General features: G+C 39.2%; 1 protein-coding gene across 2 annotated transcripts; it reads right to left on the reverse strand.

The window, feature by feature from the left end:
- Window positions 1–390: 390 nt before the first annotated feature.
- LOC132059537 (uncharacterized) lies at window positions 391–23,623 on the reverse strand. Of its 2 annotated transcripts, XM_059452161.1 has the most exons (9): window positions 23,003–23,617; window positions 7,267–7,358; window positions 6,391–7,091; window positions 4,942–5,012; window positions 3,944–4,033; window positions 3,624–3,815; window positions 3,423–3,521; window positions 2,421–2,559; window positions 391–1,060 (listed from the first exon to the last, which is right to left on the reverse strand). In XM_059452161.1, exons 1-9 carry the CDS (start codon window positions 23,381–23,383, stop codon window positions 882–884), a joined length of 1,944 nt encoding a protein of 647 aa, XP_059308144.1. In that variant the 5' UTR covers window positions 23,384–23,617; the 3' UTR covers window positions 391–881. The 2 variants fall into 2 exon arrangements, with proteins under 2 accessions (XP_059308144.1, XP_059308145.1); XM_059452162.1 differs by lacking the exon at window positions 2,421–2,559 and having other exon boundaries at window positions 889–1,060; window positions 23,003–23,623.
- Window positions 23,624–25,740: the final 2,117 nt, after the last annotated feature.

Raw genomic sequence — 25,740 nt, forward strand, 5'->3', positions numbered from 1 at the left:
CTATTTGGTGAAGATTTTGACCCATTTTCGTGGGTTGAAATTTGAATTTTGACATAGTAAAAATGTGTATAAACACCTCCTGTACATTATCATACATCTTTATACAAAATTGATACATTGTATACATACAATAAGTGTATAATATTCCGTAATATTATACACTAGGTGTATAAACATTGTTACGGAAAAAAACGGTTATGCAACAACCTACCCAGTATAGTCCCAGAAGTAGGGTCTATGAAAGGTTGAGCGTACGCAAACCAAAAGACCCCCGGCTCAAATGACACGAAAACTATGGCTACGTGGATATGATTTGTTCTGTTGGGCAATATATATTTTTTTTAAAAATCCTTCTCAGTGAGAAAATTGGAAGTACTTGAAGAGAAAAAAGAAAAGGGAACAAAATGCATTTCCGCATAATTGTATCGGGTAGATTACATGGCTTAATAACGACTGTATCCAATGCACCCTAATATCATCGTAATCAAATTTCCTTCAATCATTGTCCTACATAATGTACATTACACCAGTAAGTATAAAATTACATGGTTCAGACATTTAACTCACAAAGGAACACAATCCTGCTCCAAAAGAATGAACTCCCTGCTAATTGAAATGAAATTATACAACTCTTCAACCACTCCAAAGATTTTCGGGTCATAATGCATCTAAATCTGTAATGTACGGCACATAGGAAAGTACTTCATCACCTTGGAGCATTGCATTCAGTGCTTGTTCTACTAACAGGATATTATCAACAGCCACAGAGAGCAAATGCTCACCCATAACACACAAGATCCCAGAATTCTCTCAGGATATTCAGGAGAATGGAATTCTGAATGCAATGTTCACCCACACACTACCACGTTAATTGATCATAATCATTCTCTAGTAATAATATCGCCACTATCAGCTGCTAAAGTCGACTCCTTGTTGGCTAATGTATGAAGCATTGACTGGGCAGCAATCAACTTCTCCCTGAGCACTATATTATATTCATACAGGTTTTCGAGATCTTTCTGGAGATTGATCATACTGATATTATCAGCAGCCTGCAATTCTGCAGAACAAAAGCAGTGACATCACTTTAGGCAAGCACTACAATTTACACAATCTAACATCACTGACGTAAGAATCTCATCAACTCCTCAGACCCCATCACTCTTGTCTCAAAAAGACTGAAGGAGTAATATGTAAAGAGAGATGCTTTTAACAACAACAACAACCACAACATACTTAGTGTAATCCCACAAGTGGGTTTGGGGAGGGTAGAGTGTACACAGACCGTACGCCTACCTCGTGGTGGTAGAGAGGCTGTTTCTAAAGGACCCTTGGCTCAAGTGCAGCAAATAAAAGTAGTTATGAAAAGGAAATACGGCAGTGAAGAAAACATGACAACTAATTAGGAAAGCAGTACAGAGCATTCAGTAAACGAACAGTAACAACAGCAAAATAGTGTGAGAGAGATGCTTCTAAGGGACAGCAAATGTACAGAAACCTAAGTACTTCATTGGTTCATATGGTGGAGTAGAAAACATATGATCTCCATAAATAAAGTTGATAACAGATATTCGGAAGTCCCATCATCAAAAGTAAATCACAGACTGCCTCCTGTTACATTTATTACAGCTCTGTAAACACTGGTAAAAAGAAAACCCTACCCACATGCAGCAATGTTGGTTGCTCAACTGGAAAGTTATAAAACCAGAAAACTAGAAAGAATAGCTTATTGACATAAAGTTAGTTGACACTCTAAGCAATGATCTTCCAATTAGCTTAAGTGCAAAAAGACTCTAAACGCCCAAAGCTAGAACAACTATCAAGCTCCATGATTTACTATTTTACTGATCGCCTATCACTCCATTCACAAGCGATAATAGCTGAAACCTCAGATATATTTTTTATACTGCACTTCTTTCTTCAAGAGGTGCTGAAATCTATAAAGGCTTCACCACCACACAAAGAGAAGGAACATAGCATATCATTGCCGAAGTTTTCTACACACTGCCAAATTGGGACCACACTCCTAGAAACAGGGATAGAATTAAAAGAATCTCCATAAAAACTACCGAACAAGAAAATGGTTGAAATATTTAACTACAGTTAGGAGTTACCAACATAATCGGAGTTTCTAATCTTCAAATACGTTGTCATAATCAAGAGAATAATATTAGCGGGCTCTCATAACCTTGACTTGTAATTTCTCATACTTGTCAGTTGTCACAAACATTTAACCCATTGACCAAATCTATAGTGATCTTGATGATGGCATTGGCAATTTGAATAAACTTAAATAGGTTGAAGCGTGACATGAATGAGCAGCTTAAAATCGGACATCATGAAATCTAAACAGTTTGCATGTTAGTTGGCGCGGAGAAAGGAGAATATAATAAACACTGATCTCATGATTCTAGACTTACTAAATGGAGGCGGAGGTGGAACAGCAAAGTCATCAGCTGCAGGAAAAGCTGGAGCCTGGACAGCGTTCTCTACATCTGGAGCAATTATGTCTTCAGGCTTACTACTTTTTGTGTTTGGACGTGCAGCATTTTCTTGAAACTGAAGTCACATAAATATAAAGTAAGTCTAACAGCTTTATACAGATAAAAAAAAAAAGTGAAGTTACTAGTTCTTTGGGAAGATAAAGAAAGCGGACATGAAAACCAAGTTGTATTAGCATAGTTAGGCTTTGTATAAGGGAACAAGTAACGATTATACGTCAGCATAAGCAGAGAATATGAAGAAAAAACTGTATATTGTTAAGTAGAGGAAGAACTAACAACAAAAGCAGGAAAAGATCTTAACATAGAAGTGACTTATAAAAAGATCTAAAACCATGAGGCAACATTTAAGAAATGAAAAAGCTTTATGTTAAATCAGTAATTTCACAAAAAATACAAAACCATTAAAAGGACTCTTGTCCATATTCTACTGTGCCAGGATTATGAGTTCCCTTTCTCTTTTCAACTCCCAAAATGCTTCTCCAAGTACAAGGCCACTTTCTGAAGAGCGAAAGAAATGCCACCCCCAAAGTAAATTAGCTACTAACAGGTAGTTCCCAATCGAAGCAAAGACATTTTGGAAGCTCTAAAAAGTAAAGCAGTTCATTTTTAATACCTCTTATTATATAACAGCAAAAATAGTGAAACCAGAGGAAGTAGCTCTGACACCCTTGGTCTTATCCCACATCAAAACAAGACAGGGGCTGATGGTTAAAATAGAAGAGATTAAACATCCATGTACACCATTTAGATATCTCTTTTGCTAAGTTAGGTTAAGCCCAAATCATGGTAAAAGGGAGGGCATGATGGCACTAATCACGTGAACAGATTCATGGGCATGGGTCGAGACAGTAGCCAAAATACAAATATCATTTAATAAACACAAGAAACAAAAACATCAGAGAGAAATAGGTAACTGACTCTTTTTTCCTTCAGATGTGTACGCTTTTGGAGATCTGCTGCAGGTTCAAGCGAAAAACGTGTGGCACTTTGAGTATCAATCTTCTCTGGAGTGGCTCTCTGGGAAAGGAAAATAGGACTTCAAAAAATTACGATCTCCATGAAATTTGTAAAAGAAGCAGTAGAGGTAAGCATACTGATATAAAGGAGTTGAGGCTGCACCTTCTCACTAGGTAAACCAACTTTTCTGCTAAAACTGATGGTATCTAATTTGCTAGACCCTCTTCCTCTAACTGAAGAGCTCTTTCTATGGACTGATTCCATCTTGACGCCTGTGCAACAACCATCATTTCTCATGTCGTACACCTCTTCCAATTGGTTAGGAGCGTATGTGTACATCACATATTTCCTCAACTATCAGGAAAAGGAAGGGGAAGCAAAGTATAAGGAAGTTAGACAGGGCAGCTGAATAGGCAATAATAACTAAAAAAGATTTCATCAGCAAGAAAACAAGTGATATTTTTGTTGATATTAAAACTCACTTTATCCCAGCAATCTTGAGCTTTTCGGCGACTTCTAACTTTTCGCATTACACTATCCTCATTGCGTAATTTCTTGATCCTATATTCACACTGTAACATAGAAGCATTGACATAAATAAGCATAGACATAAGGGTCAATCACACCCTACACACATTTATAAGTAAATTTTCCATGAAAAGAAGCAAGACCCTCTAAAGTTACTTTATAGGTTTTACAATTTCAAGTCCTTCATAGTTCCTTTCTTCCATCACTAAGTTCAGGCCACCAGATCAATCTTAATTTTCAACCTACATTCCAATCTAGAAGTAAATAACTTCTATGCAAATTAGAAACAATACCCTGAATGTTTCGGTTTTTAGGAGTTAAAATTATACTTAGAAAATCGGTGTGAGAAAAAACGCTTTGCCCAACCTTTTTTTTTTTTCTGTTCTGATGTGACCCTTCATAAAGAAACTAGCACTGCGCAGATCTGAGAGGTATATCGAAAGACAAATTTTCCTCCAAAACAAAAGGAAACTATCAAGAAATCAAACTCCAATATGTTTCTACGTCGAAAAGCTGTGAAATGAAAATTCTACCACCTCACATTAAAGCGGGAGCCATAAAAGATCCATCTCAACGATTAAATCAGCAGACAACTAACTGGAAAAGTCCGTGCATTACCATCAGCACTTAAAGTACAAACAACTATCGTACAGCAAATTTGCACAGCAAAATCATTAACGAAGTCTCTTTTTCCTTTTTGGTAACACATTGTTCTCAACCACACTTGCAACTATGTTACGCAGATACTTCATTTGCCTCGATATTGTGTCGAATGGGTGTGACATGAGTATGGGTTCTTTACGCAGATTATTCACAATATACTAAGAATTGACAAAAGATGCACGTTACCGGGTGTTAACATACCGGTACTGGATGTGTAACACGTGAACAAGTCCATGCAACATAGCTTACAAATGAAATCCACAACAAAAGAATGAAAAACAAACTGTACCTGAACCAAAATGTAGAAGAAGAGGACAATACTGATGCAATAAAGGCCACCAAGATCCGCAAGGAAGCTTACTGCACTCTTGGGAGAGGAAGATATTATCAAACATAGCCCCAAAAAAACCTCTGAAATGAAGAACCATTTAAAGCACTCTATATAAATACTAGAATTCTGAATCAAACCTACATGCCAGTTTTCTCTTCTGACTCCCTTTGTCCCAAGTTATGTAATGCAATTTCTTTTTTAGTTTGTCCCAAAAAAGATGATTCCTTTCTATATTTAGAAATAATTTAACTTTAAACATACCATTTTGGCCTTACTGAGATGATTTATAGCAACACAAATATCTATGGCTTATTTTAGACACAAGGTTCAAAAGCCAGTCTTTTTCTTAAACATCGTGCCAGTCAACATGCATCACATAAATTGTGACGGAGGGAGTATTATATTGGTGTGGTCCAGCATTATAACTTAGACAACAGTTAAACTATGAAATGATGCATTAGACTAGCCAGTTCAATATTCTTTTTAGTAAGTTTAGCCTGAAAATCAGCAGTGCAATAAGTCTTCATCTGATTGCCCTATCTTTTTTTCCCTTTTATTTTTGTCTGATAAGGTAAATGTTCCATCTGATATCCTATCTTTTCCCAACTTCACTATTTCTACAGCCACACACACACTAAAAGTTTCCTCTAGCTTGAAGCACTAAAACTATATAAAATAGAAAAAATAGAATTCCAAAGAAATTTCAGTATTAGGTCTACTTTTATATATTTTAAAAAATATTAAAAGATCAGGTTCCTTTTTGGTGGAAAAGCCCCTGAAGACAATACGAGTACCATGCTCGTTCAAAACATGAGCAAACTTGTCCGCAGAACCAGATAGGCAAGCAGTCAACATTCCCAAATAAAACAACATTCCACTTCAGGCCCTACACTGCTACGCAGCAATGGCATTTACACGGTTGGCATTTAACAGGTTGCGCAATGTTAATTTTGCACTCTGTATTAGCCAGCTCGTGAATCACTGGGGGAAAAAATGCTAGGGGACAACTTTGGCATTGACAAAATTGGCATAGGATCTGGAGCAGCCAGCTAGGACTATAACCAGAGAATGAATATCTCTGTGGGTGCTGCAGGACACCATATACCTAATTCTACCACAAGATGTACATATAGAAGAAATTTAGATATTAACAAAACACCTGAGTTCTAGAACTTCCTCCTCCCCCTCTCTTTCTCCCAAAAGATGATACACGAGGAAAAAGAGAGGACAAAGATATCAGCAAACTCCATAGCTAAAGGATGTTTACACAGCACGTGCATTATTATCGCTCTTAAGTAGATGACAGAAGGAAAATTCAAAAATCAGAAGGTTTAAACGCTGGCCAGAGAAGACATCGAAAGCTTAAAAAAAAAGACAAATGTGCCGAGAGATGAAGATGTTACTCACCAGGTCCCAAAACATTTTGATTCTTGATCTCAACAATATAGGAAGATAGGAAGTTGACATACAATGTCGTGTTGATTAGACCATCATTAGGTCTTTGGAGTGATGCTTGGAGTTGACTTATCTCATTAAAAGATGAACCTGGGAGAAACTCATGAAGTAGTGGTTGGATGAGCTTCAGGTCATGCAAATTATGGTACTTTCTCGGGAAAAAATTGAACTTCAATATATTTGGTGTCAGCCCTCTAAATGTAACTGGTTTCTTGTCAAAATTGCTTCCATTCCTCAGTGTTCCACTGACCAAGCTAAGATGCTTCTTATTTTTAGGATCTTTTGCTGTTAGGTTGAACTGAAATCCAGCAGCTGCTGCAGGACTATCTGGGAGATCAACAAATTGCCATGAAATATAGGCATTGTCCCGACTAAGTGGACAGTTGCTGCACTTAAGCATAATGGTCGGTCCTTTAGTTGTGTTTATACAGGAATAGTTGGCAAATGTTGACAGAGGAGCAAATCGATAGTCAACGAAGCCAGGGTTCCCAGTTACCACTGTTCCGAGGCCACGTAAGTGTAAGCAGCTCATACTTGAGATGGTAGTGATATTAAACTCCAAATCGTTTATAAAAGCAGCTAAATCAGGTGCATTTGCTGCTCTCACAGTGTGCATCTCAATACTTCTCTTCGCTATTATTTGGTAGAGCAAACTGTGGCAGCAAAAAAAAGAGTATTATAGATGGAATAGAAGGTAAAGAAGAAAAAGAACAGGGGAAGAATATTATTCAGAAGAAAGACAGAGTTATAGATAAGAACAGGCCAAATACTTGAAACAAATAGTGAGACACTGGAAATTGAAGAGAGAAAAAAACATCATGTACTCACGCAGCAAACAGACCAATAAAAAGTATCCAACTAGCTATTGAAAAAGTTCCACCAAGCTCTGTTTTCCGCTTCATGACTACCTTCTGGTCATCCTACATGAAAATGGTGCACATAAAAAACAAAAATCTAAAGATTGTCAAGATGTGTGTTCAAGTATTTACATACAGAAGTATACTTTTACAGTATCACAGAAACGCAGGAAACTGCTAAACCAAACACCACAACGGTGGTATAACAGGATGACCACATCACAAGTAAGCACTGTAGACAGTAAAATTTTACCGAATTTGAAATAGGACTCTACAAGATGAGTTCAATCCATCTTCAAACTCTAAGGTGGGTTAGGGTTTCTTGGAGGCTACTCTACCCTAAACCCTAGATCACGCCTATATAAAGGGGCACATATTCCCTAGGAAGCCATCTCGAGTATCCCATAGACTCCAGGGGTATTCACAAAGAGAACAAGGCATACCTCAAAAATTCCATAAATGCGGCATTCTTGGAGATCAAATACATCACAAGGAGGTCTTCCTAAGTTCAAGAAAGACGCTACTAACGGCACTCGAATTACGGAGAAATATTAGGAGAGAAGAATCAAGGGAATAAACAGATTTGTACCCCAATATTCATCAATAAAATCTCTGTTTCAACATATTTTGTGATTTGCAGTTATTTTCCACACATATTCGAAATTTGTTGCAAACAAATTGGCACGCCCAGTGGGACCAAATCTGCCCTTCATCTCTTCTCTCAGTAATCAGATATGTCAAATCTAGAGCCACAAAACTGCAAAGTTGGAAGCTCCATTTTTATGGGTACTTCAAGTCTCGTCTTCGAGTTTTGGCAAGTCTACACTCCGACAAATCTTGAAGTAGGGGGCATTTGTAGACAGTGAAATTTTACCGGATTTGAAATAGGACTCTACAAGATGAGTTCAATCCATCTTCAAACTCTAAGGTGGATTAGGATTTCTTGGAGGCTACTATACCCTAAACCCTAGCTCACACCTATATAAAGGGACACATATCCCTAGGAAGGCATCTCGAGTATCCCATAGACTCCAGGGGTATTCACAAAGAGATCAAAGCATATCTCGAAAATCCCATAAATGTGGCATTCTCGGACAAATACATCACAAGGAGGTCTTCCTACGTTCGATAAAGACGCTAGTAACGGCCCTCGAATTACGGAGAAATATTAGGAGAGAAGAATCAAGAGAATAAACAGATTTGTACCCCCAATATTCATCAATAAAATCTCTGTTTCAACATATTTTGTTTGTGATTTGCAGTTATTTTCCACACATATTCGAAATTTGTCAAGAAACAGGCGCAGTGAGACGTGATTTGTCATACGCGAAAACAAGAAAAATAAAGGCCATTATTTCAACAAGTAACTAAGATATATAATCTATAAAGTGCATGTTGAATTCTGAGCTGCCTCGGTAAGGGGATACTTAGATTCAATATGATTAATAATTGCTAGATTTAAATCCCAAATCCGACCTTGTAGCTAAGGTGTTCCCGGTGAAAAGATCAACATACTGACTACTTAAATCAACCTCCTTAGACAAGTAACTATGGCTTACGCCGTGGAAAATACACAAAAAATTTAAAAATGTTCATAATTTAAAGATCCATTTTTCCCCCCGGGTTTTATTAAAGAAAATTTAAATTTTAAAACTAATAAACCCAATTAAAACACCAAAAATTTTTATCGAAAAATTTTCCCTTCTTATTTAGTTTTCATTTTAATTTTTTTTTTTTTTGAGGTTTTTCCTTTTGTTTTTAGAAAATGTTTTTTGAAAGGATTTAATCAGGCGCAAATCCCCATTAAGAGGGAGCGTAATCAAACGCGAACAAAAGAATCACATTTGTTGGCCAATTCCACACCCAACAAATCTCCCACCAAGACTAATTTTAATTTGTCTTCACACTTTGATCGACGCAAACAGCCTCTTTTCCTAGTTTCATACTGTGGGTACAGTGCCAATCAAGCCGAGCATGTCGCCTTGTCTATCGTCATCATTGGGTGGAATTGGCCAACAAGTCAATTCTTTTGTTCACATAGTCGTGATGCCGCTACCTCATCTTAGTCGTGATGTGCACGACCTCATCATAGGAAATTCATTCCTATAAATAGACACCAAGATCATTTGCTAAATATAACACAAAAAAATGGAAGACAACACATCCAAAGAGAGAAAATTCTAAGAGAAATACCTAAAGGAAAGGCCCAAGTAAAAGAAGGTCTTGAGAGAATTTTCCGTGGGTAAAACCCCGAGTGTAATTGGGACTCGAGTTGCGAGGTTGAGTGTTGTAAACACTTGTAATATTTCTTCTTTAATAAGATCTCAAAGCAGAACGTGGACGTAGCTCTCACACCGAGACGGAACCACCATAACCGTGTGTGCTATTTATTCTTTCTCACACCGCCGTAAGTAGGTTCGTTGGCTTCAAGCGAGGTTGGTATTTACGGTCGTCCAGTGCCGTGACCTCCAATCTTTCCCCGGGAACTCGCTTACAAAGGTCGGATTTGGGATTTAAATCCTAACAATCGGTATCAAAGCAACAAAGTTGTGTTGTGACGAGCACGGGGATGCGAAGACAGCAACGACGCACGCACCTGACCAGAATTCGACGTGTACGTATTTTGCGTTCGGGAGAATGCAACTGAAGATTATTTATACGGCGGTAAAAGCTTCACGAACCTCCGAGTCCTAAACCGCAGGAGTGCGAAACGCGCATTGGAATTCTCCTCGGCTGCACAAGTTCGGGAGCCGTCTTACCGCCGGTCGTCGAAGAACGTTGCTCACAACGTGCATGAGAAGACCACCGCGTATATGACGAAGGTATTGTCTCGATATGTACGAGAAACCTTCGGTAAATAATAAGGTATTTCTCACGAAGAAACTATTTCATCTAGCATTGATGGAAAACGCTCATGCAACATCGTTATCACATAAATGAATTCAATACCATTGTAAATCAATTGTCACTCCGTAAAAATTGATTTCGATGACGAAGTACAAGCTCTAATTTTGTTGGCATCCCTACCAAATAGCCGGGACCAATGAGAGCAAATGCTAGTAATTCCGCTGAAGTGACAAACTAAAGTTCAACGATGTTGGGATCGTATCCTTGCGGCGAGGAGGTGAAAGCATCTCGGAGAGGCATCGACGAGTTCGCTTTTTAATGTGAAAATGTAAATTTTGACGCTTAGGAAACTACAATCGAAATAAAAAGGCATCGAAGTCAAGGAATGGCAGGGTCAATCCGCATCAGACGAACACACGAGGTTGAACTGTGGAAAACTGTGTCACTCGAAGAATCACAGTGGCCCAAAGAAGGAGGACAACAAGGGCCGGAATCAACGCTCGCTACGGAAGACATATCACGGACACATACATCTGCTGACAAAACCGATAGACCCCCGTTGCAAGCATGAAAGCCGTCCTTTCATACCACCCCACATCATGATATAATGACAAAACTACGTGGTCGGGAATTCGCAGTTTATTTAGCCGACGGAGAGTCGGCCAGACATTGTTGCACCCGGGAGACATTAATTTGAAGATGTCAAACGATCCCTCGAAGATTACAAAGCTGGGACACGTTCCAAAGTCGACGCGAAACCTGATCTCGCAGGTACTTAATGGCGGATACGATCTCACTTGCAACGCCCTGCCGCTAGGGCGGCGGTGGCCATGGTGGCCGGGTCGAGGAAAGACACACCCTCACACGACGACCACCGTCGTGGATAATCGACATGGTCGTGGTCGACAACACAGGCTATGACCAGGCATCATTCGGCCGACATATCGCCCTGTATGGACTGTCGTTGGTGACAAATGGCTTAATCGAGTCGGTAAGACGGGACCTTCATATGTGAGAGCCGTATTCTCAAAAACAAAAGCGAGTAAGCTTCCCAAATGCAGGGGAGTCAAGGTCGAAAAGTTGGAATTCGTGCACACGTACGTGCGGGACCTACCACCCGTTCTCTCTCGAGGATCACACTACTACGTGACCTTCATCGATGATTCAACCGCACAGGTTTACTTTATGAAAAATAAATCCGACGTGTTTAGTGTATTCAAAAGATGGAAAGCCATGGTCGAGAATGAAACAAACCTCAAGTCAAGTGTTTGAGGTCCGACAATCGGGAGAATACACCGATGGTGATTTCAAACCCGCATCGTGCCGATAATGGGACCGATGACGAAGACTATTCCCGGAACACCGCAACAAACGGAGTAGCCGAAAGAATGAACCGAACGTTGAACGAGCGTGCTCGGAGTACGAGAATACACTCGGGATCGCCCAAGACATTCGGCGTATGCGCTCAATACCGCGCCCTTCTTAATTAACCGAGGACCGCGCTCCTTGGATTTCGAATTTGCAAAGGCCGGAGTGGCAAGAAGGTAAATCTTTTTCATTTCGAAAGTGTTCACGTTTATCATATGTTCATAACGATGATACGCTAAGTGCTTCGATCCAAAATCAAAGGTTGTTACTTTATCGCGCATGGTGACACCGACCTTGGTTACCGATTTTGGGATGAACAAAATCAACATCATCCGAAGGTGAATGTTGTCTTCAACGCAGGTGTCCGCACAAAGACAAGTTGCAAAAAATTCAGAATGTCAGACAAGAAATCGGAAATAAAGGATTTGGAGAGACTTCCCGACACCGAGCCGCAAAAACAGACAAATTTTCGATAAGAGGGAACAAACAATCCGAGTAAGGGAAGCGACGAAAGTGCCGATTTCGAAACAAATAAGCGTACGCCAATCACAGAATCGCGAGGATCATCCAGATCGAAGCCGATTCACGTGTACTCTCCATCCCTCAACCACATTCTACTCACCGATAGATTTTAATGGTGTCTAATGAAGAAGCAACGCAAGTCGATGAATCGACCAAGCTGGAGGAGCAACGAAAGCACGAGATTTTGGATTCACCATCGGCAAATCATACAATGGGAGTTAGCCGAGTTCACAAAGGATAAGAAGGCATTGCAAAACAAACGGGTTTATCTGGGACAGTGCAAGAATCCAACGGAAGCAAGCGTTATAAAGCAAGGCCAAGTTGCAAAGTGATTTCAATGAAGTTAAGGCATCGACTATACGGAGATCTTCTCCGTAGTCAAGACGGTGACTATCGAATCGTTCTTAGACCGGTAGCAAAGGAAAATCTACATCCGCAATGTACGGACGGAAAACCGCATTTTCACGCGATCTAGACGAGAAAATCTACACGCGAAACCGAGATTCAAAGTCAAAGGAAAGGAGAATCTCGGTGGTAAACTTCAAAAGCAGTCAGACGGATTAAAACAGTTCCAAGATAAATTGTATTTAGAAAGTTTGATGCCCCATGAAGAAACATTTAAAACAGCGCGAGGTTTATCATCGTCGTTACTCAAAAAAATTGGAAGACTTGCATACGAGCATAAGCTACTCTATGTCGACGACATGCTAATCGTAGTGAGAAACCCAAGGGGATTGATTCAACAAAAGGGGTTTTTTAAAACTTTTAAGGAGGGAGGAAACCCAAGAATGAAGGGAGGGATCAAAACCCCACAAGAAACTAAAAAATCAAAATTAACATTTACGATGAAACCACCGCCCCTTGGGTGACATTTTCGTTTAGGAAAAGTGCCTTGGAAGGGAAAAGGAGGGAAAAAACTTTCATCCCAACTAGTCTTAGAGCAATGAATGTAAAGGGGGGGGATTGCAAATGGGGCCCCAAAGAGAAACCGGAAAGAACACGGGGGGCCGGTGGGTATTCGAATTTAAAGGAAGCCATTTCCCGATTTCAAAACAAAACAGGGTTGCAGGGGGGTTGCCCAAAAATGGTGATATTGATAAGAAAAGAGTACATCCGGTATGTTTACACCTTCGTGAGGTAGTGCACCCTCGGGTTTCCAAGTTGCAAACGATAGTAGCTCTTCTAGTCACAGGCCGATACGTTGTCATGCGACGAGTCACTACAAAGGAAATGATGTAGCTACAATCTTTTCTCGGGCATGAATTGATCGTGACCACGAGGGAAGCACTATATCAAGGATAGCCAAAGGCATTCATTTGGCAAAGAACCCTTTACTTACCATGCTCGAACGAAGCACATACAACTCCGGTACCATTTCATTAGATCAGCTTTGGGAAGACGGAGCGCTAGTGCTTGAGAAAATCGCAGGAGTCGAATCCAGGCTATTACGCTGACAAAGGCAAAACGAGGATTATAGACAACCGGCTTATGCTCGCCCCGCATCGGCCCGCACGAAGGCATGAAACTAGGGAAAGAGCCGCCGCATCGATCAAAGCCAAGACAAATTAAAATTAGTCTTCAAGGGAGATTTGTCAGCGTGGAATTGGCCAACAAGTCAATTCTTTTGTTCACATAGTCGTGATGCCGCTACCTCATCTTAGTCGTGATGTAAGCCGCCGACCTCATCATAGAAATTCATTCCTATAAATAGACACCAAGATCATTTGCTAAATATAACACAAAAGAAGAAAAGACAACACATCCCAAAGAGAGAAAAATTCTAAGAGAAATACTTAGCGAAAGGCCTGGTGCAAGAAGAGTCTTCGAGAGAATTTTCTCGGTAAAATTTCGAGTGTAATCGGGATCAGGAGTTGTGAGGCCGAGTGTCATAAACACTTGTAATATTTCTTCTTTAATAAGATCCGCACAGCCTAACGCGGACGTAGCTCTCACATTCGAGAGCGAACCACTATAAACTAAGTGCGTGCTATTTATTCTTCACTAAAGAGTACAGATTTTCTCTTCGCGGCTGTTTTTTCTTCTATTTGGCGTGTAAGAGGGTTGCTCTGCGAGGAAAAATATATTTTGGTATTTAAGTGGTCCACCGTGACCCTCCAATCTTTTCCTTTCGGAACTCTTTTACAAACCTCAACCCAACAATTCTCTGACTCTCAAGATTTAAATCCTAATCCGCCAACGAAGCCGCCTTTGTCACGCATGTCCGCCGGATTCGACTCCCTCGCGATCTTCTCAAGCACTAGCGCTCATCTTCCAAAGCCGATCTAATGAAATGGTACCGAGTCGTACGTGCTTCGTTCGAGCACGGTAGACCGGTTCTTTGCCAAATGAACGGCACTTTTGGCTATCACAATATAGCACACTTCCCTCGTGGTCCCGATCCAATTCCCGCAAAAGATCAGAGCCACATCATTTTCGTGGCCTCCGTCACAAAGAACGTACTCGCCCCTCACAACTAGAGAGAGCTACTATCTTTTGCAACTTGGAAACCCAAGAGATCGTTAGCATCTCGAAGGTGTAAACATACCCGATATGCTCTTTCTCGCTATCAATATCACCACCGTTGCCGCATCAACATACCTCGCAACCTCGTTTTTGATTTTCGAAAATACGTAGCCGAACTCGAGTCGCCTTTCGTATATCCGAATATCCACTTCACAGCCTCCCCAGTTGTTGCTTTCCCGATTGCTCATAAATGCAGACAACTCCCATCGTACGTGCAATGTCCGGCCTTGTACATATCATCGCATACATAAGACTACCGATCGTGTACGCACAAGGTATCTTGTCCATCCGTTTCTTTCTCATCCCTCATTGCCGGCGATCGTTCTCTTGACAACCGAAAGGTCCAACAAGTGGAGCCGACCGGCTTGGCATCATGCACGTCGAACCTTTTTGATAACTTTCCTCACATATTCTTCTCGCGAGAGTTTGACGCCCTCCTTTTTTTATTCTCATCCCAAGGATTTGCTGTGCCTCCCAAATCCTTCATTGCAAACTCTTCCGATAACCCTTTATTCAACCGATCAATCTCTCCCGTAGGTTTGCTCCTACGATTAGCATGTCGTCGACATGAACAGTAAGATCATGTACGAGTCTTCAAATTTTAAAGTGCAATGAAGCAGTTGATCCGCCTCGCACTCAAAAAATCGCCTTTCTTCATAAAGTCGTCAAACTTTAAATACTAATCGTTTGGAGCCCGTTTTAGTCCGTACGTACTCTTTTGAAGTTTGCACACCGATTCTCCTTTCCTTTGACTTTGAATCCCTCCTACTGCCGCATGTAGATTTCCTCGTCTAGATCACCGTGAAGAAATGCAAGCCACGTCCATCCGTGCAGATGTAGATTTTCCTTTCGCTACCGCTCCAAGAACAGCTTCGATAGTCACCATCTGGACCACGGGAGAGAAGATCTCCGTATAGTCGATGCCTTCTTTTCGTTGAAACTTTCGCAACCAACCTTGCTTTATAACGCTTGTTTCTGACGGGTTCTTCCTTTATCCGATAAACCCATTTGTTTCGCAATGCCTTCTTATCCTTCGGGCAACTCCTGCTTAACTCCCATGTATGACCTGGCCGATAGCGAATCCATCTCATCTTCATCGTCTCTCGCTCCCACTTGGTCGATTCATCGACTCGCATTGTTTCTTCATAACATTCCTAGCCCCCCACGTAAACAGCAGTAACGTAGTCGGACGGGACGGAGTACCTCGTGAATCGGCTTCCCGATCCGACGATCTACGTTGTATCAAGCTCGCATTTGTTTCGTAATCGCACTTTCATCAAGACCTTCTAGATTGTTTGTTCCTCTTTCCCCTTGTATTCGGTCGTGCGTTCAGTGTCCGGAAATCTCTCAAATCAACTATTTCCGATTTTTGTCCCGACATTTCCTCAATTTTTTTGCAACTTGTCTTTGTACGCACTTCCTTCGTCACATAACATTCTCGGTTTCGATGATCTTCCGATTTTGTTCATCCCAAAAACGGTAATCAAGCTCGTTGTCACCATAGCCAATAAAGTAACACTTCTTTGATTTTGATCAAGCTTGCTTCTAGCCGTATCATCATCATTATTAACATATGATAAGTGCCCAACACTTTCGTAAATGAAAGATTTACCTTCGCCACCTACACTTCTTCTCGAATCTCAAATCCAAGGGAACCACTTACCCCTGCTAAGGCCATGTCATGCAGATTGATCCGCCACGAATGTTCTTGGCAGTCCGCAGTGTATTCTCATACTCCGAGCACGCTCGTTCAACGTTCGGCTCATTCTTTCGGCTACTCCATTTTGTCGCGGTGTTCCAGAATAGTCTTCATCATCTTGATCCCATTATCGGCAGAAGCATCGTTTTGAAATACCATCGGTATTCTCCGCCGTCGTTCTGACCTCAAACACTTCAACTCGAGGTTTGTTTCATTCTCAACCATGGCTTCATCTTTTTGAATACACTAAACACATCTGATTTATTTTTCATAAAGTAAACCACACACCTTCCTGGTTGAATCATCAATGAAGGTCACGTAGTAGTGTGATCCTCCAAGAGAGGGAACAGGTAGGTCCTCACACGTCTGTGTGCACCAATTCCAACTTTTCGACCTTCAACTCCTCGCCTGCATTTGAGAAGCTTACTCGCTTTTGTTTTCCGAGAATGCAGCTCTCACACGTATGAAGGTCCACCGTCTTCAGCTCCGGAATTAAGCCATTTGTCACCAACAGCTTCATCCCCTTCTGGCTGATATGTCCCAGCCGACAATGCCACAAATCTGTCTTCTTTGTGTTGTCAACCACAAAGTATCACGACAGCTAGTCGTCATGTAGAGAGTGCCAATCTTTCTTCTCGGCCAACTACCATAGCACCTTTCGCCACCTTCCAAGACCCATTACCAAAATTGAGATCATATCCCTCATCATCAAGCTGACCTACTGAGATCAGGTTTCGCATCAGCTTTGGAACATGTCTAACTTTTGTAATCTTCCACGAGGATCCATTTGACATCTTCAAATTAATGTCTCCCGTGCCAACAACGTCTAGCGGCTCTCCATCGGCTAAATAAACTTTGCCGAGATTCCCAGCCACGTAGTTTGTCATTATATCATGACGTACGTGGGTGGTATGAAAGGACGCTCCCGAAGTCAAGCACCCAAGAGTCTATCGGGCTGTCAACCGATAGCAACAACGCATCGCCAATGTCTTCCGTAGCAGCGTTGATTCCAGCCCCCTTGTTGTCCTCCTTCTTTGGCGCCCTGCAGTTCTTCTTGAAGTGACCTGGTTTTCCACAGTTCCAACACTCATGTGTTCGTCCTGGTCTGGATTGACCCCTGCCATTCCTTGACTTCGATCTGCCCCTATTTCGGTTGTAGTTTCTGTCAAAATTTCTGCTTCTGTTTTCAACATTAAAAGCAGAACTCGTCGATGCCTCTCCAGAATCTGTCCTGCGCACCTCCTCAGCAAGGATACGATCCCTAACATCGTTGAACTTTAGTTTGTCACTGCCGACAGAATTACTAACCGCTGCTCTCATTGGCTCCCAGCTATTTGGTAGGGATGCCAACAAAATTAGAGCTTGTACTTCATCATCGAAATCAATTTTTACCGATGACAATTGATTTACAATGGTATTGAATTCATTTATGTGTGCAAAAGAACATGAGCATTTTCCATCATCTTTAGATGAAACAGTTTCTTCATGAGAAATACCTTATTATTTGCCGAAGGTTTCTCATACATATCAGACAATACCTTCATCATATCTGCGGTGGTCTTCTCCTTTGCCACGTTGTGAGCAACGTTCTTCGACAGCGTCAGCCGAATGACTCCCAGAACTTGTCTGTCGAGGAGATTCCAATCTGCTTGTTTCATCTCCTCTGGTTTAGGACTCAGAGGTTCATGAAGCTTTCTGCCATATAAATAATCTTCAATTTGCATTCTCCAGAACGCAAAATCTGTACCATCGAATTTACCGATGCCGTGCGTCGTACCATCTTCGCCTCCCATCTTTTCTAAATCACAACACAACCTGTTGCTCTGATACCAGTTGTTAGGATTTAAATCCCAAATCCGACCTTTGTAAGCAGGTTCCCAGGAAAGATTGGAGGGTCACAGCTGGACCACTTAAATACCAACCTCCTTAGACAGAACCTACTTACGCCGTGATGTAAGCGAATAATAAATAGCACACACAGATTTATAGTGGTTCACCCTCAATGTGAGAGCTACGTCCACGTTGCTGCTGCAGATCTTATTAAAGAAGAAATATTACAAGTGTTTACAACACTCAACCTCACAACCCCAATCCCAATTACACTCAAGAATTTTACCACAGAAAATTCTCTCAAAGACCTTCTCTTACTTAGGCCTTTCACTAAGAGTATTTCTCTTAGAATTTCTCTTTGGGACGTGTCTGTCTTCTTCAATTTTTGTGTTGTTTTTAGCAAATGATCGTGTGTCTATTTATATGAATGAATTTCCTATTGATTGAGGTCGCCGCTTACATCATGACTAAGATGAGGTAAGCGCTTACATCACGACTATGTGAACAAAAGAATTGACTTGTTGGCCAATTCCACACCCAACAACACCAACCAGGGGCATACACAGAATTTTTCAGAAGCAGTGTTGACATTTTAAAAAGTGATCAAACTTTGTAACAACATCGTATTTAAGAAATAAAATTCAGACTATATTAATAAAATTTAATTCAAGTACATTATTACAACTCGCCTCATCAAAATTTCACTTTTTGAAATGTATTTATCATAGGTGAAAATCGTCTTATGTTAAACCATTTATTGGTGTTTAAACAAAGAGAACTTCAGGTTCAGTAGTTTTTTTTTTTTTTTTTAATACTCACCCAACAAGAAGTCAAGGGTTCGAATCCCTTCTGTGTTTGCTTTATTTTGCTAACAACAAGTCAACAACTTAGGTCCAAGCTTTTAAAAGAATAGTGTTGTTGGAACTTGGACATCTGTTTTACTTGAAAAGGGAATCGTAGATTCTGTGGAAAGAGAATATAGAGATGAAACAAATATTTTTGCAGTATTCAGTACCTGGTACAGTTCCCTTGAATTATATTATTCCCATTTTCCCTTTCTTTTTTCCAATGACATGGGAACCCGCAGCCGCTACTCTTCCGGTGCGGACAGGGTAACCTATTTTCCCATTACTAAATGAAGTATTTATGACTTTCAAAGGATATGGTGCAAATAATAGAATAATGCACATCTTAGGGGGCAAATTAAGAAACAACAAAGTATAGGATGTAAACAAAAGCTGGTGCGTATATACATAAAGGGACAGAACGTGAAAACAAAGGATACAAAGCAAATTTTAAGATGATGCATGCATAAGGGATGCAAAATGCAAAAGACTTGGAACCTCTTAGTGGTCACACTAGATTGGGAACTGAAATCTAGTGGATTCACAATGAGATAATAGATCCTAGTTGAATGTGTCCTAGCATATTGAAGTACAGGCTCCTTCCCAATAGCAAAACAAGACTGGAAACCAAGATCCACCCTAAGAACTAACCTTAGATTTCAAGGAAAAGATATAATGAGACGTACGGCATTAACGTGACCTTTTCACTGTTAATGCCTTTTTTCTCCACTTCGATATGTGATACTAGAAAAGAGCATCCCAGGAGAATGCAATTGATGTTCAACCACTCAATGAAGTGGCTTGAAAGAATGGAAGTAGGTAATTCCAAAACTAAATGCCCAAAGGAAATTTTCCACAACTCTGGTTACTACCCCTGGATATTAATTGGCGGTACTATTTCAGCTCTTGACACTAAGAACATCAGCTTCCTCATTAATCTCAAAAGTGCGGAACACCTCAAGAAAATAATATACAGGACAACTTCAATACATCGCCTTGAGAAAGCACCAAACTGCAGTTGCCGCTAAATATCAATTATTATAGGCCTAAAAACCACGAATGGCGATAATTTGAATAAACAAACAAATAGAAGAAAGACTCATCATACCTATCTTTCTGCATAAACTTTTTCTGTATTTTTTTTTATACAGATTCTCTTTGATAAGTTTTTTTTTTTTTTTTTTGACATGGAACCCGTACTCGCTACCCTCGGGTGCGCACGGTGGTAAACCCAAATTTCTTGTGCAATAACTCGCAAACCACACAGGAGAGGTAACCCACACTAGGCAAGCCCGGTGCGACGAGCTCGACCCAGAAGCAAATCCCCTACTGTCGTAGGCAGGGGGTTTCGAACTTGAGACCTCCATTATGAAAGCCCCATGCTCAACCAACTGAGCCACCCTTGCGGGTGATTCTCTTTGATAAGTATCAGGGCTTTATTGAAGAAAAGCAGCATTAAGAAGATTCTTTTGAAAATATAGATTCTTGCCCTTCTCCATCATCTCCGCCTCCCTTTTATTAACTCATGTTTGTGTCAAACTTTAGAGGCAGCTCTAGCAAGGCATTTTTGATGTTTTTTTTCTCTTTTTCTTTTTTCTTTTTTCCTTTTTCAAGTTTTAGTTATGGGTAGGAAGGCAATCTGATCTTATTTCGCTTTTCTTTTTAAGCCCTCATTAAGGGTTGGAAGTGGAAATATCTTACTTAGGCTACAGGGTGCCTAAGAGGAGGGGATGGATGAGTCACATTATTCTTTGACTGAAGGATAACTTTGGCATGTTCCATCTTGCAGTTTCTCCATTTATCATATTCCCAGTTTCTCGTTTCAGTTCCATGGAACAAAAGCAATAGTTGCACCCAGAAGCAAAATATCCAATATAATTTTTGCAACTAACTATCATAGAAAATCATATATGTCACTCAACCAAACCAACCTATAGAGCCCCTAATAGTAAATCAAATCAATGATTCACCTCCAGACTTTGCTTACTTTCGCAAATTTCTGACAACCACCAATTGGAGATATTGGAAAAGCAATAATGTAAAAGGGCAGCCCGGTGCACAAAGCATCCCGTTAGCAGGGTCCGGGGAAGGGCCGCACCCCAAGGGGTGTGATGTAGACAGCCTAACCTAATCCAAGCATTAGTGGCTGCTTCCACGGAAAAACAATAATGTAGAAAATGATATAGGACAGCTAAGAATCATTATTAAAGCAACACGAAGTTAGCATTTATGGCACCAGAACCCCGAGGCGAATTCATTCAAACAGCAAATATCCTGTCTCGTGCTTAGTCTTAAATCTAAATCAAGGTCCTATTTATCATTAAAATGTTTGTTTTAAATTGGTGCTGACAAATTAGAGTTATGTGGCATGTTTATAAGTCCAAGAAGCAAGGTATTAAATTATAATAGACGAGGAGGGCTCTTCCTATCGACCTACTTTTATCTCACTCTTCTTTTGAATCTTAATATGCACTCAACATATACCATACCAGACTGCACATGCTCAAAACCCCTTAAACAACCCAAAATATATGTAACTTCTTTTCCAAATTTGGTTGTCACATACGGCTTCCAAAAAGTCAAACGTTCCAAAATATCTATGTCTGGCAAATAGCTAAGAATCATTATTAAAGCAACAAGAAGCTAGCATTTATGGCAGCAGAAGTCAAAGGTGAGTTCATTCAACCAGCAAATATCCTGCTTCGTGCTTAGTCTTTTTTTCTTTTGATAACCGTGGTGTTCGGGCCAGCTTGCCCGCACCTAGACTAATTCCACGGGATACCTGCCAATTCCCACCAGAAAAGGTACCAGGTAGCTTCGGGCTTAGTCTTAAATCTAAACCAAGGTCCTATTTGTCATTAAAATGTTTGTTTTAAATTGATGCTGACAAATTCGAGTTATGTAGCATGTTTTTCCATGTTTGGTTGGTCAAACTAGGAAAACAAGTTCCTTAAAAATGGGGATAATGACTTCCCTAATGGGAGTAAGGAAAACAAGTTTCATAAGTGACATTCCAAGTTTATCGTGTCATCCCCACCCACCCACCCCTTGAGCATCCCAACGCCCCTTCATAGTGTTTTGCTAGACTCCATATAAATGCTTTTGGGATAATAATTTTTTGTTTACTTACCAAACATTAGAAAACAAGTAAGAAACCCACTTATTTTCCTGGAAAACATTTTCCTGCATACCGAACACACCCTTTATAGTAAATTCAGTTTGCAAAATCAAAACTTTACTTTCAAATCTATGTCCAACTAGCTCCATAAAATAGTCCAATTACAAACAAATTGGGGCAGAGGAAGTAATTTGCAGGAGCCTAAATTATGCGTCACAGATCCATTAATCATAAAATTAAAACACAAAAAATAAGCACCAACTACATAAAATTTCATCCTAGAAAGGAAAATAACAAATGACTTCCCAAAAGTCAAACATTCCATAAACTTTTTGCAGCTTATAATCTATATACAACTATCTCCATAAATAGTCCAATTAACTTTCAGTAAAAACAAATTGGGGCAAAGGGACCTAAATTATGACTCATAAATCCATTCATCATGAAATAAAAAGTAAGATTAAACACAAACAACATAAAATTTCAATAACAAAGGAAGGATAAAGAAATTCATACAAATATGTAAATTTTAATTCAAGAAACTTAAACATTCCATGCCAGAATTCATGGTCAAAAGTAAACGACTCTCAAAATTCGAACTGTGCCACATAAATCGGGACAGAGTAAGTATTTCTTTTTCAAATTTCACATTTTTTTATGTCCAAACACCCACTAAATTATACCTCACAAATCCATTAATCATGAACTAAAACGCAAAATTAGGCACCAACTACATAAAGTTTCATCCCCACAAACAAAAATAACAATAGAAAGTTCAAGAAATCACACAAGCCAATGATGTCCAACTATCTCCATAAAATAGTCCAATTACAAACAAATTGGGGCAAAGGGACCTAAATTATGCCTTCACAAATCCATTAATCATGAAATAAAAAAGTAAACACCAACAACATAAAATTTGAATATAACAAAGAAAAGTTGAAGAAAGTCATACAAGCCAATGACGAGATGCAAAGCAGACATCAAGTCGACTAATCCACCATCGGATCTTAAACCAAATGTTACGTCCATCACCAAGTGGAGCACACCGTGCAATAAAGCAAAAACAAAGCCAAGAAAGCAACATAATAAGTGTAGCTTCAAGAAACACAGCTTGTGATTGAGTCAACCTTCTAATTGAATCAAAATCAAAAAGGGTACCACTTCCTGGAAATAACAATGATCTATTATTCTCAACACCTGAGTCAATTTCAACTGGACCCCATTCATTGTACAAGTAACAGGTTTTAGTTGTGATGTTTAATAAGTAGCCTGGGTTGCATGAACATTGTGTGGTGTTGTAGAGAAAGGAGTTGCTAGGACATTGTTGTTGCATTTTGTTAGCATTTAGTTTAGAGTATTGGTTTGTTTTTCTTGAAGAGTTTTTTGTTAAGAGTTGTTTCAAGTAAAGAATATGTATGGTGGCAAGAAACAGAGAAAGAAAGACCCAGAACGATGTGATGCTAAAAGAGAAAAATAGAAAAAGTGGAAAATAATAAAGGTGATCTCACCATACATCCACGATTAAATAAAGACACGGTTGCTGCCTTGTTGGTTGAAAGCTTTGTTTCTCAAAAAATTATTTTCCCTGTTTATTACAAATTCTTGTTTTTAGGAGATAGCATTAAGTTATCCTCATATTATAATCCTCGAATTATAGTCCTACAACTAATTTATCCCCCTACGAGGTGGGATAATATAATCCCAAGCTTGATGAAATGATGGGATGACATGGGAATTCCAAAATTAAATTTGGGATAAAATTTATACCTTGTTTGATTGAAGTTATAAATTTATTCAACCAAACAAGATATAAATCTTACCCCAAACTTAATTCTGGGATATTTTAACCTTATCCTGCGTACCAAATGACCGCTCAACAAATGACCCCTCAAGGTAGGAGTAACTGACTATCACCTTTCTCAAACCCCACTCATAAAATTATACTGAGTATATCGTTTTTATTGTAAATTACTAACTTGTTTAAAAGATTTTCATATAAGAAACCCTCATATTTGGGTCATTCACACATATTCCCCTACTTCAGCTGGTCTTAAATTTTTGCCCCTCAAACTTGTGGTCTTTTTTTGCCCTTCAACATTTTCGACGCGACATGATTTAGATTTCGCTTAGGAAAGTTTACATTTAGCTTCGGTTCATAATATTCCACGAATTATGTCAGACATGATAAAACTTTTAACACTCAATGTAATCTGAAAAAGTATTACACAAGGTATGACACATTACTTTAACTCCTAAAAAGCCAAGATAGTAGCATAGTGAGTGTAGCTTCAAGAAACACTGCAGGTGATTGAGTCAACCTTCTTATTGAATCAAAATCAAAAAGTGTTCCACTTCCAGGGAATAATAATGATCTATTATTCTCAACACCTGAGTCAATTTCAATTGGACCCCATTCATTGAATAAGTAGCAATTTTGAGTTGTGAAGTTTAATAAGTAGCCTGGGTTGCATGAACATTGTGTGGTGTTGGAGAGGAAGGAGTTGTTTGCACATTGCTGTTGCATTTTGTTAGCATTTAGTTTAGACTATGGTTTGTGCTTTTTCAAGATTTTTTTGTTAAGAGAAGAACATGGAGAAGAGAAGTAACGAATATGTATGGTGACAAAAAAGAGAAAGAAAAGAAAGACCTAGAACAATGTGACGCTAAAGAGAAAAAATTGAAAAAGTGTAGAAGATGATCTCGTGATCACTGAGTCCTAAATTTTTTGAGCGCTGTGGTGAATGATTGAGATATTTGAATAATATTTTTGTTATAGGAAAAAAAATGTATAAAATATAATTTTTTATTTTTAATTGCAAATCCAAAGCTTAATCATGCTTTGTATAGCGAAAGAAAATATTTTAATGATGGAAATATATATTTATATAATATTCTTTATCCTAAATAATGTATTAAAGTATCAAAATATTTGATCAAAAGTTTTAGATCTATTATTGGTAATATTGAATATTCTATTTTTATAAAGTTGATTAATCATTATATTACTAAAAAAAAAAAAAAAGATAGTTGTCATAGAAGGGTAATTTACCAGAATAAACTTAAGTTGTCGTTTTTATTGTTGTTATTGTAAATTACTAACTTGTTTAAAAGATTTTCATATGAGAAACCCTCATATTTGGGTCATTCAGACATATTCCCCTACTTCAGCTGGTCTTAAATTTTTGCCCCTCAAATTTGTGATTTTTTTTTTTTTTGCACTTCAACATTTTCGGCGCGACATAATTTAGATTTCGCTTAGGAAAGTTTACATTTAGCTTCGGTTCATAACATTCCACGAATTATGCCAAACATGATAAAACTTTCGACACTCAACATAATCTGAAAAATTATTACACAATGCATGACACATTACTTAACTCCTAAAAAGCCAAGATAGTAGCATAGTGAGTAGCTTCAAGAAACACTGCTTGTGATTGAGTCAACCTTCTTATTGAATCAAAATCAAAAAGTGTTCCACTTCCAGGGAATAATAATGATCTATTATTCTCAACACCTTAGTCAATTTCAATTAGACCCCATTCATTGAATAAGTAGCAATTTTGAGTTGTGAAGTTTAATAAGTTGCCTGGGTTGCATGAACATTGTGTGGTGTTGTAGGGGAAGGAATTGTTTGCACATTGCTGTTGCATGTTGTTAGCATTTAGTTTAGACTATGGTTTGTGTTTTTTC

Source organism: Lycium ferocissimum, chromosome 6 (assembly GCF_029784015.1).
Source record: "Lycium ferocissimum isolate CSIRO_LF1 chromosome 6, AGI_CSIRO_Lferr_CH_V1, whole genome shotgun sequence".
In the NCBI taxonomy this organism is placed as follows: Eukaryota; Viridiplantae; Streptophyta; class Magnoliopsida; order Solanales; family Solanaceae; genus Lycium; species Lycium ferocissimum.

Bases quoted from the DNA above. Each gene is read 5' to 3' on its own strand.
- LOC132059537 (XM_059452161.1), bottom strand. From the start codon at position 23,383: ATGCAACAACAATGTCCTAGCAACTCCTTTCTCTACAACACCACACAA. The intron at 3,816-3,943 runs GTGAGTTTTAAT...TTTTCCTGATAG, and splicing joins CTCAAGATTGCTGGGATAAA to TTGAGGAAATATGTGATGTA. The intron at 1,061-2,420 runs GTAAGTCTAGAA...TTTGTTCTGCAG, and splicing joins TCCACCTCCGCCTCCATTTA to AATTGCAGGCTGCTGATAAT.